The following is a 14,782-nucleotide window of genomic DNA, read 5'->3' on the forward strand; positions in this document are numbered from 1 at the left end:
AAGACGAGAGTGAGAGTGAGAGTGAGAGAGTGACGCACGGTTTAGGGTTTGGTTTATTATATATATATATAAGGGGTATAAAAGTAATTTAATTTTGGGGAAATTCGGGGACGGGGCCGGGCCGGGGCTTGAACACTGATCACCGTCCCCGGCCCGAAACAGATCGGGGATTGATTTTCAAATACCGTCCCCTCCCCGTCGGGGGTATTTTTCGGGAAAAAACCGTTTAAATCGGGGTCGGGATCGGGGATTCCCGTCGGGTCGGTTTCAAATTGCCATCCCTAATGGTGGTCCCATATGCTTCATGATTGCAACTCTGGTCTGAGTTTTCCAACTTTGGAAAACAAAAATAGAAGTCAAAATAAAAAGGTAGGAATAAGTGTCAACTTGGTACTTTTAGGGGTTGTTTGGGATGTCCTAAATAAGTGCACTTTTTGACTGTTTTGACTAAAAAGTAGAGGAAAAAAAGATGATTGTTTAGGATAACTTTTTGTCTTTTTACAAAAAAAAATGTGTATTAAAATATTGTATAAAATAGCAAAATTATGTTTTTACCCCTACGTTCTAGACTCATCAGTGACAGTGCTGCAGAAAGACCGTACGGAATGGTTGAAATGGTGAGAAGAATCTGAACCATATGCATATATAGCATGAGGCTTCACAGGTACTGTTGGGCTCATGGAGGCCCACCATGGGTCCCGTTTCGATAATCCAAACTATTCAATGTGTAGAATTCATTGAGTACTATATGCCTGTAAAAAATCACTTTGATCGAATATCAATAGCTATGTGATCAAAACAGTTTTGTATGAGAAAAATGGACGGTGAAAAATAAACGGCTGGATAAAATCTGATTTGATCACATAGCTATCCATATCTGATCAATGTGATTTTTTCAAGCATATAATACTCGACAAGTTTTACACATTGAATGGTTCAGATTATCGAAACGGGATCCATGGTGGGACCTCACGGACCCAACAGTATCCTCTAATTTAATAAATATATATCTTTTTTTTTTTTATACCATTACTGCGTAAATTTCCCATCACTTCAGGACCATCACTATGTAGCTTTTTGGATCGTACTAATATTGTGGAAATTAATTTTTTTTATATTTTTAATTTGTGAATAGTGATAGCTTTTTTGCTTTTTGAGTAATTTTTTGACTTTCTCTCAACATGCCAAACCAACCCTTAATATCCATATCTTCCTTGGTTATGTATCAACTATTAATAATCATAATTACGAATAATTCTTGTATTTAAATATATATCCCTGGTAATTTGTTCACATTATACCCCAAAAAAAAAGAGAGATTTGAACAGTTTCTTTCATGATGTGTTTGGATCATGGATTTGGGCAGGGATTTGAAAAGAGAAAGGGCCAAATCCATGATCCAAACACAGCCTCGGTATAATTGGATAATCCATCTTTTATTGCCTTCACTTTTTCATTTAGCGACTTGCACTATTAAACTTCACATTATGCAGCTTATTCGAAATAATTTTCAGGTGCCTAATCCTCTATTTGACCTTGCTGGTATCATGTGTGGACAACTTGGTATCCCATTTTGGAAGTTTTTCTCAGCTACACTGATTGGGAAGGCAATTATTAAGACTCACATACAGGTTTTTGGAGATCTTAGATTTTTCAATTTGCAATTATATCATGTTAGAATTTCTCATCTTTACCTTCACCTACTCCACTACACACTCCACTTCACCTACCTCCACTTCACCACACACTCCACTTCACCTAACCCACTATCACCTCCACTTTTTGCGGGACAGCAACAGGCTCCTTCCCTCTGCCTTCTTTGTTTCAGCTGCAGAAGATGGCCTTCGGATTCAACCCATCAATGACAGAGTTTACTTTCCCAAGTTGTACATTAGTGGGGGCAGAACCAGTCCCAAGCACCGAAACTTTGTGGGAAAGTTTGTTAATCTCAATTGCTGGACTTACATTACCTTCCTCCACTGGATGCCTCAAGCTCTTAAGATGAGTGAGTCCGAAATCATCAACCATGCTGGTCTTGATTCTGCTGTTTTTTAAGGTGGTGCGCATGTGCGTATGGGGGAGGGACGGACTCACAAACAGACCCACTATCCCTCTCTCTCTATCTGGTATATTCCCTCTCTCTCTCTCTTTTTGTCCCCCACCATCATTGTTTCCATCACCCACTTTAATTCTATATTCCCTCTCTCTCTCTTCGAAGTTTCATATATATTATATATATACATACCATACTTCAAGACCAGACACCACTCAAGCAAACCCACGTTCTTTCACCTTTTCCATTTATTTTAATATATATATATATATATATATATTTTTATTATAATATATTTTTCCCTCTCCTGGTTAGTGAGCATCCCCGTTTTTTCCATTCTCTTATTATTATTTTTTTTATATTCCACAAAAAAAAATAATAATAATAAAAAATAAATAAAATAAAAAAAAATAAAAAATAAATAAATAAATAAAAAAAATAAAAAATAAAAATAAAAAAAAATCACACTGCTGGTTTTCTTATCACCCATCCACAACTATTTTTCTCTATTTTCTTTATCAATTGCTTTCTTTTATTTTATTTTTCTTATTAAACAAAATAACACTACCAACTTTTCACAATCTTGTCATTTTATTCATATCAGGGGATCAACCCCGATCACACTTTTACATCCCAAAAAAAAAAAAAAAAAAAAAACAAACAAACAAACAAACCAAAAACCGACATCCCTTCTCTACTCTGCCGCCGGTCTCTTCTTCTTGCCTCCGTCTTGGCCAGTCCTTGACGGTGTTGCCTCTGTGTTTTCCACGCCGCCCAGCACGTTCACTCTCCCATACTCTTCCACTGCAGCATATGGCGGACCTCCAAAACGGAACATCACGGTGGCCTTCCGCTTCAGTTCCTTATTTTCCGCCTTTAGCACACTTATCTCTGCTCGCGCATCCTTATACATGCGTTGGAGCAGAGCCAGCTGGGAGTTTAAATGCTGCACCTCATTTGTCCTACTCTGCAGCCGGTTCGACAAATTTGTGACCGCCGTCATGCTTTCCACACATGCCTTCAGAGTATACTGATTGGCCTCCACATCCGACTGCAATGCCATTCTTTGCTCAACCGACCGCATCGGAAAGTTCAATGGAGCAAAACCAGAGGTGTTTGGTTGCGGTTCACTGGCCACCGCACCAGTTATTTCTCTTGTGGGCTCGTTCAGTTCTGGAAAGAGCGTGAGCAGGTTCTGGGTAACTGGACGGGAAGAAGAGGCCATGTTTTTGAGTTGCTAAGTGTTTCAGAGAAGGGTTGGTTTCCGGGTGTTTCAAGATTTGCAGAGACAAGCTCTCCGAGCGTTCAGAGGTTTCAGACTCGTATGCACAGCCTTCGCCTCAACCTTGTTTTAAATAGCCAGGGCCAGCCACGCGCATCGCGCGCCTCTTGCCACTAGCCGACAAAACGGGCACGCAAGCCAAGGCGCCCACGTGCCTCGCCATCATGTCCGGCACGCCTTTTGATGAATTGGGCACGCCTTTTTATGGCACGCCTTTTTTTGGGCACGCCTTTTGATGGCACGCCTTTTGAAAGATTGGGCACACCTTTTGAGGGTCCGACAAGACTCTGTAAACTGTCCCGACATTGATTCCGGTTAGCTCCTTTATGGGTCCGACAAGACTCTGTAAACTGTCCCGACATTGGTTCCGGTTAGCTCCTTCAAGGGTCCGACAAGACTCTGTAAACTGTCCCGACATTGATTCCGGTTAGTTTCTACAAGGGTCCAGCAAGACTCTGTAAACTGTCACAACAACTGTCACAACATTGTCTGCTACAACGGTCCGACATGACCCCATAAACTGTCTTCTACATCGGTCTGACACCGCCATCCAGTGTCCTCTACACCGTTATGACACCATCATACAGTGTCCTCTACAACGTTATGACACCCCCATACAGTGTCCTCTACAACGTTATGACACCACCATTCAGTGTCTTCACCAATGGTCTGACACGACCATACAGTGTCTCCTATCCTTTTTTATTTTTATGTATTTTCTTGTTTTGTTACTCTCTCCAAACTCAAGTTGGTTAGTTTCTCTCCTCCTTGAGTTTGCGGGGGGCTGTTAGAATTTCTCATCTTTACCTTCACCTACTCCACTACACACTCCACTTCACCTACCTCCACTTCACCACACACTCCACTTCACCTAACCCACTATCACCTCCACTACACCTACTACCACATTTTCTTCTATATATAGATTGTATAGGAATTGTAATTAATCAATCTTGTAATACATCAATCAATAATCCATAAATTGTTACATATCATCATATTTGCTGCTTTATGGCTATTCACTTAATTTATTTGTCTCTAGTATTAAGGACTTTTTTGCCTCTATTGTTGCAGACAGCTTTTATTATCTTAATTTGCAACAATCAACTTCTCGATTTCGTAGAAAATGAATTGATTTGGGTGCTCAGCCATGTTCCCGGACTTGCTTCTATCTTGCCCAACCTCATTGCAAAACTACATATTGTTAAACAGAAGTATATGACAGCCTCTCCTCCAGCTGCCTCAAATATGAAGGTAATTCTTCTTTTACTGCCAGAGTACATTACTACTTATCCACTGGGCATGTCAGTTGTATGGACCATAAACTAGCATTTTGAATGAATGGAAATCGAGAAAGAGAATCAGTATGTGACTTTAGGTGCTTCGAAAGTCACTTCATTAAGGGATAATTGGCCCCACTTGAACAGAGTTTGCTACAACATTAAATAGCAATTAACCTCTAGGATACAATAAAGTCACCAAAATCTGACAGATAGCAATTATGTAGATTTCTCTTCAAAACTTCTCTATGAAATGGTGTTTCATTTTTTGTGAAATGATTGAGAGATAATGTAATAGTGAAGTTTTCAACATTTTTAGTTATAGATTTTACTCCCTATTAATAGAGTCAAGGGTTAACAAAGCACCCTTTTGTCGATATAATAAGTTCACAACTCTTCATTAAAAGGCATGATAAAATGAAATAAAATGTCTTTTAATTTAATGGTTCATTTTAATTTCAAAACATAGTTATTTCTAACAATTAGAATTAACTTCAAAGAGTTGTAACCGTCAATAATAACCTTTAACAGTATAAACTATCATGTTTAAACATAATCATAATTTAAAAATTCTTTCTCATCATTTTAAACTACCAAGTGATGTGTTAAATACAAATTCACTTCAAATAACTCATTTAATACTGCAATCTATATCGAAATCTAACGTGAATAATTGTGCATCTTTTTCATCTTAATTTCCGCCCTTTTTCTTTTAGGACAAGAAGTGGGACTTGTCACTTGCATCTGTTTGGAACACTGTTGTGTGGCTCATGCTTATGAACTTTGCCATGAAGATCGTGACAGAAACTGCACAGAGCTTTCTGAAGGAACTGCAGGAAAAGGAGTTGGCCTCATTGACAGAAAGTGCACCTACTTCAACATCCACAATATGCAATACCAGCCAAGCTCTTGACTAAGTTTCCCAGCTGTGATATATATATATATATATATATATGTTATGTTCCACGAAAGCAAACTATTAGTGGCTGAAAATATGTTAGTGTCATGATTAGAGGCTCTGAAAGTTTTTTATCTCACTAGCCTCAATCTTAATTTGTGTTATACTACACCTAGATAAACAGGGGATAATATAGTTTTGTTTTCCTCTTTTAAGTATGAAAAGTGAACACATTTTTCAATCATTATTAGGGTTTGGCATCTTTTTTAAGTTATCCTAGGAATTTAATTTGGTATAATCGCCATGGAGATACATGTGTATTTACTCTCAGACGAGAAATATCTGTATTTTAAGTTTTGCTTTGAGACTCAACTTGTCATATTCCTTTCTGCAGCTCAATGTTTCTCTTTCCTTTTGCTTTCTCTTCTGCTGTGCCATACAAGATTGCATTGTGTGGCTTAACTACATGAGAGATTAATTGCATTTTTTTGTTTCTCGATTTTTTCTGGCATGGTATTTGACCCGATTGTATTTGACACAACTCGATTCTAATAGAAAAGGTTTGGGAGATCATTGATAAGTTAAGGTCGAGTAGAAGGGTAGTTCTAAACTGTCAGGTTATGTTGAAGTATAAAGTAAATATTAATAAAGTAGTTGAGTTTAAAATCAAAAATTCGCACAAAACTCAACCCATTGTTCAAGCTTGGGACCCTTTTGATGTATTATGAATGACTGAAAACTGATTTTTATTTATCTATTTATTTTGTTGAAGTTCATCAGCACTGCTGCAGTAGTGAATTAGTTCCAAAAAAATATTAGTGGCAAAGGAAAATGTCTCGTAGCTCAAATTTTGTGGTTCAAAAGTGGTTCAAATGGCCAAAATGACGTCATTTTGGCCATTTTTATGTTGTTCTGTACTCAAAACGACGTCGTTTTGACCATTTGAGCCACTTTTGAGCCACAAAATTTGAGCTACGTAGCATTGTTGAGTTGCAAAATAGGCGGCAAGGAGAAGGTAGTTTCAACATTTAGGCCTTGTTTAGAAACAAATTATTTTAATAATTTTTTTACTTTTATGAAAAAATGTGTATAAAAATAGAGAAAGTGATGCGACAATTTATAGTGATATTTTAACTTTTTAGTTAAAATATATAGTTGACAACAATGCCTTAATTAGAATTGGGCAAATTTACTTTTAAATCCACATATTGTGAGATTTTTATAATTTCTCTGTGGTCTCTTCCTTTTTTATAATAGGCTCCGATTGGGAATGTGACTATTTTAATAAGTTATTTTAGTTTTTGACTATTTTAATAAGTTAAAATAATTATGTTTGGAAAGAATGTTAAATTTTTCTGTGGTTAGATGTGATGTTTACGAGAGAAAAAAATAAAATGATATAAATTTGATGTGACATTTTATCTTATTAATTATTTTAGTCTATTTTATCTTTTAGTACTATTTCAGCTCAAAAAACTAGGAAAGTTTCATTCCAAACGCCCCTATAGTTGAATGAGTTTCGAACTTGGTGTTGCCCTACAATAGCCCCATTCCATACAACATTTCATTTGATTTGGCTACAAATAAGTCAGTAGCTTTAGAAATTAGAGAACCATGAGATCCTGACACACATACAAGGTCCAACATTGGTATTCCCATGAAAAATAAAACAACAGTCAATTTGAATCATTGGTGGCAATTCAACTTCCTATAAAACAACAGCAGTTCAATCAAGGACACATCAACTGATATCTCAAATTGCATTCTGGACAAATTTCATTATGTTGAATTATATATGACTACAAAGTTGTAGCTCAGATCTTGCAACAATAACAGAATAGGACAAACCTTACTGAATGTTCAAATTTCCTCCAGCTTATTAGGGATCACACATACAAATGCTTCATAATACTTGCCCCAGGAAACTATACAGCATGCAGCCGAACGTGAGATATAATGGCATCCCATTTGTCAAGCTTGATCGTGTCCCTTTTCACCATGTTGTACAAATTTCCAACAAGTTCGAGCCTCTCCATTTATTTTATTTGTTTCAATCTAGGCCAATCCAGCCTGCTTCTCCCACGTAAGATCCTCGGAGAATTCTGTAAGTGCAGCTCGGGGGTCACCATTTGATATAGACAAGTAATATTGAGCAGTTCCATCATCCACTTGCATACGTCTCTTCAAGGAGTCAATTATCCTTTTCTTGCCTCGATCAGAGGACACCTTATTCAACAGGTGGTTGACCTTCCCGTCAGGGCCACCCTCCAAATAGAGTACAGCCACTTCCCTCTTGGCATAAATATCCAGCTCTATGTAGCACGTGCCACCAATCAGAAGGTCTGAGTTGCTCAAAGGGATCAGCAACCTCTCCCTTGAGTGTATGCCATGGTCACTCATCATATTGTTTAGGCGTTTTATGTCCGTAACCTACAGATATAGGAAATAGTAATGTCGAATGTTAACACATCTGCTTTCAAACTACTTACAGAGGAAAGAGGGTATATACTTATAGGGTGCAAAAATCTCTGTAGTAAAAAGAAGTTCAAAATGAGAAAACCTTGTGCAATCAAGTGCAAATCCAGAAGAAACAAACATTGCCATGAAAAGGCAGGCTAGATACTGATAGAAGAATTTTCAATTCTTCAATCATACACTGGACCAACTGGCTTATTACTTCTAGGGTGACCAGGGCAAATGTTTCTAAACATTTATCTAACATGAGAAGCAACCCATGCAGCTATAACAAGTTTTGTGTGTGCAATAAGATCGTTTCAGGTTCTCAAATGTTTTTTCAGGGAATGCAGATTTTGGATGAGGTGTTGGTAGCAACTAGCAAAAAGAATTTAGACATGAGATTGGCCAAGGAACAAAGTCTAGTGTCTTGAGAAGGCATAAAGCCAAGCTTCTGAAAAACGGTTGCAGTTGCCGTAACGGTGGCGGTGGCGCGGTTGCAGTTGCGGGATGTAAAGGCCGTAACGTAACGGTTGCGCTAACCGGAACTGTGATTTTTTTTATTTTTCGCATGATTTGAAAAAAATTTACCGATACGCATATTTTTTTTCCATGATCATATTTATTGGGTTTAAAATAAATATTGATCAATTTTTGTAAATTTTTAAATCACTATAAACTGAGTTTTTTTACATTTTATTTTAATAATTAATAACTTTATATTATACAAAAAATCAATCACTAACTATTATATATAAGATAAACAATGACAAAAGTAAGAATAAATAAGAGCCTAAATATATATATATATATACATATACATATACATATTTTAACCAAGTCAAATAGATAATGACTACACTTATTATTATTATTATTATTTTCAAACAATATATAGATAGACACACACAAACAAAATGGTTGAGTGATAGCAGCTGAATAGAATAGCATAGGTCTTACAGCTTCAACAAATCAATAACATGTTCATCTTCCCTCTTCTCTCTCTATTTCTTGCTCCTCCATCTTCTCTCTTGATCTTCCCTCTTCTCTTTATCCCTCTTCCTCCATTTTCAGCTTTTTTTTTGTGTTTTTTTTATAAAGAAGCAGTTCAGAACCGTTACGTAACAGTGCGTAACAGGCTGTTACGGCTGTTACAGCACCGTTATGACGACCGCTACGGCGACCACTACAGCCGACACACCTATAAATCTCAATCACACTGCAAAAACGGCCGTAACGGGTGATGATAACCACCACAACCGTTACGTAACGGCATTACGTAACGGTTGCGGCCGCTTTTTAAAACCTTGCATAAAGCCATCAAAATTGAGGCTCCTTCTTGTATGTTATCAAAATGATAAGCTTAGAGTGGAAATGGAGGTAGTGGATTGGATCATGTATCACATGGATTATGGTTGATTATTGCCTCTGCACAAGAGCTATTAGTTCTGACGTTCTCCAAACTTCATACGCCTCAAAATGCAAGGCTAACTTAAGGTGCAAGCCTTGCCAGATAGTTAATGAACTTCACACATTCTACTAGTAAGTAATAACATAGTTGAAATTACAAGAGATAAGAATAATAATTCCAATGTGATGTCTAGATCCAAAAGGTATCAAGACAACATTGAGGAACTTTTTCAAGGTTTCTGTAGTCATTCTTTTTATATCCTTTGAGTGAAATGGTTAAGATAGTGTTAATATTTTTGGGTTAAATATCAAATAAGAAAAAGACACTTGATGGGGCACAACACAAGTACAATGAAGCATATAGGCTCAACATGATATAAAAAACTAATAATAATCATTAGAACATATGAATTGTCATTTTCATTAACTTCATGACCTTGTTTAAAGAGGATATCCCCTAGTTGCTTGTGAGTCCATGTGGATATATAGTTTAAATTAAAGATACAGGAGGCGGAGTGAATCCCAAGTTTAGATTGTGTATGTTGCTTGTAGATATATAGTTTTAATTGATGAGATGAGAGGTGGTGTGGACTTTAAGGTTGAATTATGGAGAGAGATTTTAGAATCTAAAAACATATAGCGTAATCTTAGCAAAACCATAATAAAAATAAATAAAAAATAGAACTTGATGGCTAAGAGATACCTAAGTGTGAGCATTTCGATATCTAGGATTAATTATTGGTAAAGAATGAGAGATTGATAAGTGTCTCATAGAATTACAAAGGGTTAGGATGAAATGGAAGAATGCATTAGGAGTGTTATGTGATGTATGATCCCCATTATATTGAAAGGCAGGTATTAAAAGAATATTACAAGGTATGGTATGTTATGATGTATGGGGAAAAAATGTTATGAAGATAGAACAAGGAATGAATGCGTTAAGAGAAGTTAGAAAGGACAAGATACACCAACTAACACATTTGTAAGGAAGAGTGATATGATATGATATGATCCATGTTGAAAATACAAATAAAGAGATTATACACATTTTGCACCCTTGCACTTTACCTTCAATCCCACATAAGTCCCTCAAATCAACCCCTTATACTTATAATTAAGTTACAATATTAACCTTTCATGAGTTGTCATTACATGGCTGACAAAAAAATATCCAGATGGCATTTGAAGAGAGTGCCACATATACGCCACATGTGCATTTTCCATCATCCCATATGATGACAACTCATAGAAAGGTGACATTATAACTTGACTGCATTTTCATACAATTAAAAAATGAGGAACTAGTGTAGGATTTAAGGTAAACCACAGGGATACAAAGTGTATTTAACCCTAAAAATTAGAGGTATATTAAGATGGAGTCTTAAACTCAACTAAAGGCTTTTTTTTTTTTTTTTGATTGGCACATGGTGTCCGGAAAACTCAACTAAAGACATTACTTTTAATCAAGCAAGAAGAAAATAAATTAGAGTAGCCATCTGATTCCCAAGTAATTGGGACAAAGGCCCTGTTTGGTAGAGCTGTGGGAAAATGCTTATAGCTTATACCTTATACCTTAACAACTTATAACTTATAACTATGAACATAAGCTGATTTCTGATTTATGAATTAAGATTCACCTGCCCCACTCAAAGAATAAACTGATTTCTGATTTACAAAAAATTATAAGTTGCATTGTTAAGCTAAACCAAACACATCAAAATAGTTTAAATTAAGCTGAAAGCTGAAAAAAAGCTGTACCAAACAGGGCCAAAGGCTTATTTAGTTGAGTTGACTTGAGTTGACATGATGTTAATTTCATCCTAAAATAATGTACTCAAGTCTGATAAGAGCAATCCAAAAGCTCAAATCAAATGTATTATTTTGACCCTCTTTTGCAAACCTATGCTATGCCCTTCAATGAATTTATTACTTCAATTCTTTTGTGCACTTACCTGAAAATATCAAGTTGTTGCAAATTTTAACAATCTATTATCAATCCTAACGCTTCACAATGATCTCAGTTCTTAATTTGTCGATGGGATCAACAAAACAACTTGTACAACAACGAAGACTGAGGTTTTTTTTTTTTTTTTTTTTTTTGGAGCAGATTACACACAACCTATGCACAAGTTTTGATACGATATTTAATTCCAGTCAAAGATCCCTAAAAATGCAAAAAGTTGATCTCTTACAAAACTTCCATTTCTAAAGGCATCGATGAACAAAATCAAAGTATGACATATGTGAATCCCTAAGAGAGAGAGTAGACCTGAACAGAGTATTTGACAGCGAGGCTAGCAATGGTGTCTCCGCGAAGCAAGCGGTGAGAAATGGCGAAGCGGCCGAGACTAGTGTCTCTCCAGAAGCTCCCGGAGCTGGGATTTCCCATAACGTCCTTCAACTTCCAGGGCGACTTGAAGGCCTTGGTTTGGATATCTCGGTCGGAAGCCACAGAGAACCATAGCCTGGAGACACAGGCCGACCGAGCTAGATCGATCAGCGGGAGCTTCTCCAAGATGGTCCGAAGGATGTCTTTGCATACTAGGGCTTCGAAATTCGAATTCATCGGAGACAGAACGGCGGAGGCGGGGTCTAGGGTTTGAGATTGGGTGTTTTGGGGTTGGAGTGGTTGGAGGATCTCGTCGTCTTCTTCGTCGCCACAGCATCCCATTTTTGGGTACGTGTGTGATGAGAGAGGAGAGAGAAGAGAGACAGAGAGAGTTGTGATGGTCCTCAAAGGCGTATTTTAGAGAAAAGAGCTTATTCTAACTAAGCTCTGGGTTTCGTCATGGAGGATCTCGTATGGGTCGTCGTCACCGTATGTATGACTGGTGGATGGAGGAGGTTGCGATGGGTTTCGACTTTTCAATCATTATTTTTTGAATAATGTTTGGTACTCTTTTTGGGGGTCAAACGCTGCTAGAGGTTGGGCAAAAATATAGATTTTTTTTTGAAGTTTGAAAAATTGTATTGAGATTTATATTTTCATAACTAATTGTGTTTTGAGATTTTTATTTTCATATAGATTTTTTCTTAATTTTTTTTAATTTATTATGAAAATTTGACTCTCAGAAAATAATTTGTAATTTCTCAAAGCTCAAGAAAATTTATATTTCTACCAAATTTCGAGAGAGTGTTTGTAATTTGTCCTTTTTTTAATTTTGGAGAATTTATTAAAAAATTCTGTTTTAGGTACGTCAATTAATTTATAAGATATTTTTATATATTAACAAATATCACTATTTTAAATATTTGATTTAATTTTTATATTTAAGATATTTTATGAATAATTTTATTTTTATAAATATTTTTTAAATATTTAGAAATTTGATGATGTGAATATTCATATTAAATAAATTTAACAATGCGAATGTTCACACCACGGAACATTCATATTGTCAACGTGAACATTAATATGCGCTCCACCCTATTATTATTAGAGATATTCTGATATTTATGTCACTCGTAGGATGTATTAGAATATAAAAAAATAATTTAAAGTAAATGGAACAAAAGTAAGTGAATAGGAATTTATAAATAAATGCCCCTTTTACGCTGTGTTTAATTAAGGAATTTGGAAAATGATTTGAAAAGAGAAATGAAAAAAGAATGTGAAATGTAAATAAAATATATCTATATTTCACATAGTTTCACACACATTTTTCCTTTCTTTTTCTAATTATCTTTCCAAACCTCTCAACCAAACATAACATTAAAGAACTCTTATTAGCTAAATAATTAAGAAAAAATTACAAGAAAAAAAATCTTAGAATTTAATCATTATAACAAAATAAATCTTGAAATTTTAATTGAGAAAATTGGTGATAAATCCAATTTAGAGAGTGTCTAAGGCATTGAATCCAGTGAATATTTTTTTTGTTAGTGAGAAGTTTATCTTTTGTGAAATAGTTTAGAGAAAAGTCTTTTTGTTGGTTTTGAAGGACATTTTGTTTTCAATTTTACTCATTAATTTATTTGTTGACTTTTTTTTATCTGTTGACTCTTTTTATCTGTTGACTTTCATTGATTATTTGTTCAAAAATTTTTTCTATCTGTTCAAAAAAATTTCATATCTATTCAAATTTTTTTCTATCTTTTAAATTTATATCTGTGTTGAATTTTTTTCCTATTTGTTCAATTTTTTTACCCTATATGTTCAATTTTATAATCTTCTCACTTCAAATTTTATTCATATCTGTTCAATTTCTTTCCCTAAATTTATATGTTGAAATTCTATATATTTTTTTTTTCTATCTGTCAAAATATCAAGCCAAACCAAATCCTATCTATTCAAAAATTTATATCTTCGAACATTACCACACTGTCAACAACAATCACCACTACCATCACCATTTCTAGAATCACCAATATTTCGAACACTCCATTGGACGGCATTGTCAAACAACTTCGAAGATTTCAGAGACTTAGACAGTGATCGAATAATTCCATTAATTAAGATTAGGTCACACATAGACATTTTTTCGAAATCGGCAAAGAGTTGTCAACACTTGCAAATTTCCAAAATGATACGAAAGCTATTGCATTGTATTTGTTTCCAAAAACAAAAAACAAGACCAACATCTCTAAGAGTATCCCTACCAGATTACTTATATTTTACTCTAAAATATTATTAAAAAATTCATTTCCTATTTTAAGAATCACTTTTTCATCTACTTCTTCCAATAGACTCCCTATTCTTTTTCTATTCCATTAACAAATTCTATATTTTTTCTCTATTCTATTAAAATATAATTTTTCATTATAAATTTAAAAAAAATAAAAATCATAAATGTATACTACAGTCCGTAAACAAACAAAAGCAAAATATATATATATATATATATATAAAGGTGCTACAGTGACTCCCTACAAATAGGGAGGCACTGTAGCAATTCCTATTTTAAGAGAGTGTTAGTGTATAGGGGCCATCAAACCCCTTAAAATAGGTAAGGAGAGGATATAAATGTTCTATTAGGGACGCTCTAAGAGCATCTCCAACGGTAGTAGGCATTTTACCTATCTAAATATTACTATAAAGTATATATTTTATTTTGCCTATAGACTGTTTTATGTTTTTACTCCAACCATGCTCTTTATTTTAGCTATTTATCCAAATACTATTAATTTTATAGAATGCCACGTCAACAACAAAGATGGAGGGAAATGATCCTAATGATTGAATACATTTTGCCTAGCGTTGAAGGCTAGCTACATGTAGCTAGTGAATATGAGCTGAGGCAAAATGCCTAATCATATGCCTAGTGCATTGAAATTGAAAAAAGTGAATCACATTAGGCATTTTAACTAATAAGTATTATATGCCTAAGCCATTGCAGATGCTCTAATACACTTAATAACTATTTAACTTATTGCATCCAAATCCCAAAAGTTAAACATATCCATTT

General features: G+C 35.1%; 2 protein-coding genes and 1 long non-coding RNA gene across 13 annotated transcripts in view; 2 read left to right on the forward strand and 1 right to left on the reverse strand.

Moving 5' to 3' along the window:
• The window catches only part of LOC114265363 (vacuole membrane protein KMS1), a 41,861-nt gene extending 35,976 nt beyond the window's left edge, over positions 1-5,885 (forward strand). For 3 of the 11 annotated variants that reach the window (XM_028206141.2, XM_028206142.2, XM_028206140.2), the window contains 3 exons: positions 1,515-1,631; positions 4,410-4,589; positions 5,332-5,885. In XM_028206141.2, coding sequence (XP_028061942.2) covers positions 1,515-1,631; positions 4,410-4,589; positions 5,332-5,532 — 498 coding nt within the window. In that variant the 3' untranslated portion in view covers positions 5,533-5,885. Of the gene's footprint in view, positions 1-1,493; positions 1,667-4,324; positions 4,590-5,331 lie in introns of all 11 variants that reach the window. The other 8 variants (XM_082914966.1, XM_082914964.1, XM_082914968.1 and 5 more) reach the window with 3 other exon arrangements.
• A 1,374-nt stretch (positions 5,886-7,259) lies between these two features.
• Positions 7,260-14,358, reverse strand: LOC114265365 (peptidoglycan-binding LysM domain-containing protein). Its single transcript, XM_028206143.2, has 2 exons — positions 11,647-14,358; positions 7,260-7,943 (listed from the first exon to the last, which is right to left on the reverse strand). Exons 1-2 carry the CDS (start codon positions 12,046-12,048, stop codon positions 7,569-7,571), a joined length of 777 nt encoding a protein of 258 aa, XP_028061944.2. The 5' UTR covers positions 12,049-14,358; the 3' UTR covers positions 7,260-7,568.
• LOC145820159 (uncharacterized) lies at positions 10,758-12,112 on the forward strand. The gene is made up of 2 exons (XR_014361214.1): positions 10,758-10,899; positions 11,151-12,112. It is a non-coding gene; the product is annotated as an uncharacterized LOC145820159 (long non-coding RNA).
• Positions 14,359-14,782: the final 424 nt, after the last annotated feature.

This window comes from Camellia sinensis, chromosome 2 (genome assembly GCF_055761805.1).
Source record: "Camellia sinensis isolate YWXY chromosome 2, ASM5576180v1, whole genome shotgun sequence".
Taxonomy (NCBI): domain Eukaryota; kingdom Viridiplantae; phylum Streptophyta; class Magnoliopsida; order Ericales; family Theaceae; genus Camellia; species Camellia sinensis.

Coding starts and splice junctions, on each gene's coding strand:
- LOC114265365 (XM_028206143.2), bottom strand. CDS start 12,048: ATGGGATGCTGTGGCGACGAAGAAGACGACGAGATCCTCCAACCACTC. Junction 7,944..11,646: donor CTGTCAAATACTCTGTTCAG/GTCTACTCTCTC, acceptor CTATATCTGTAG/GTTACGGACATAAAACGCCT.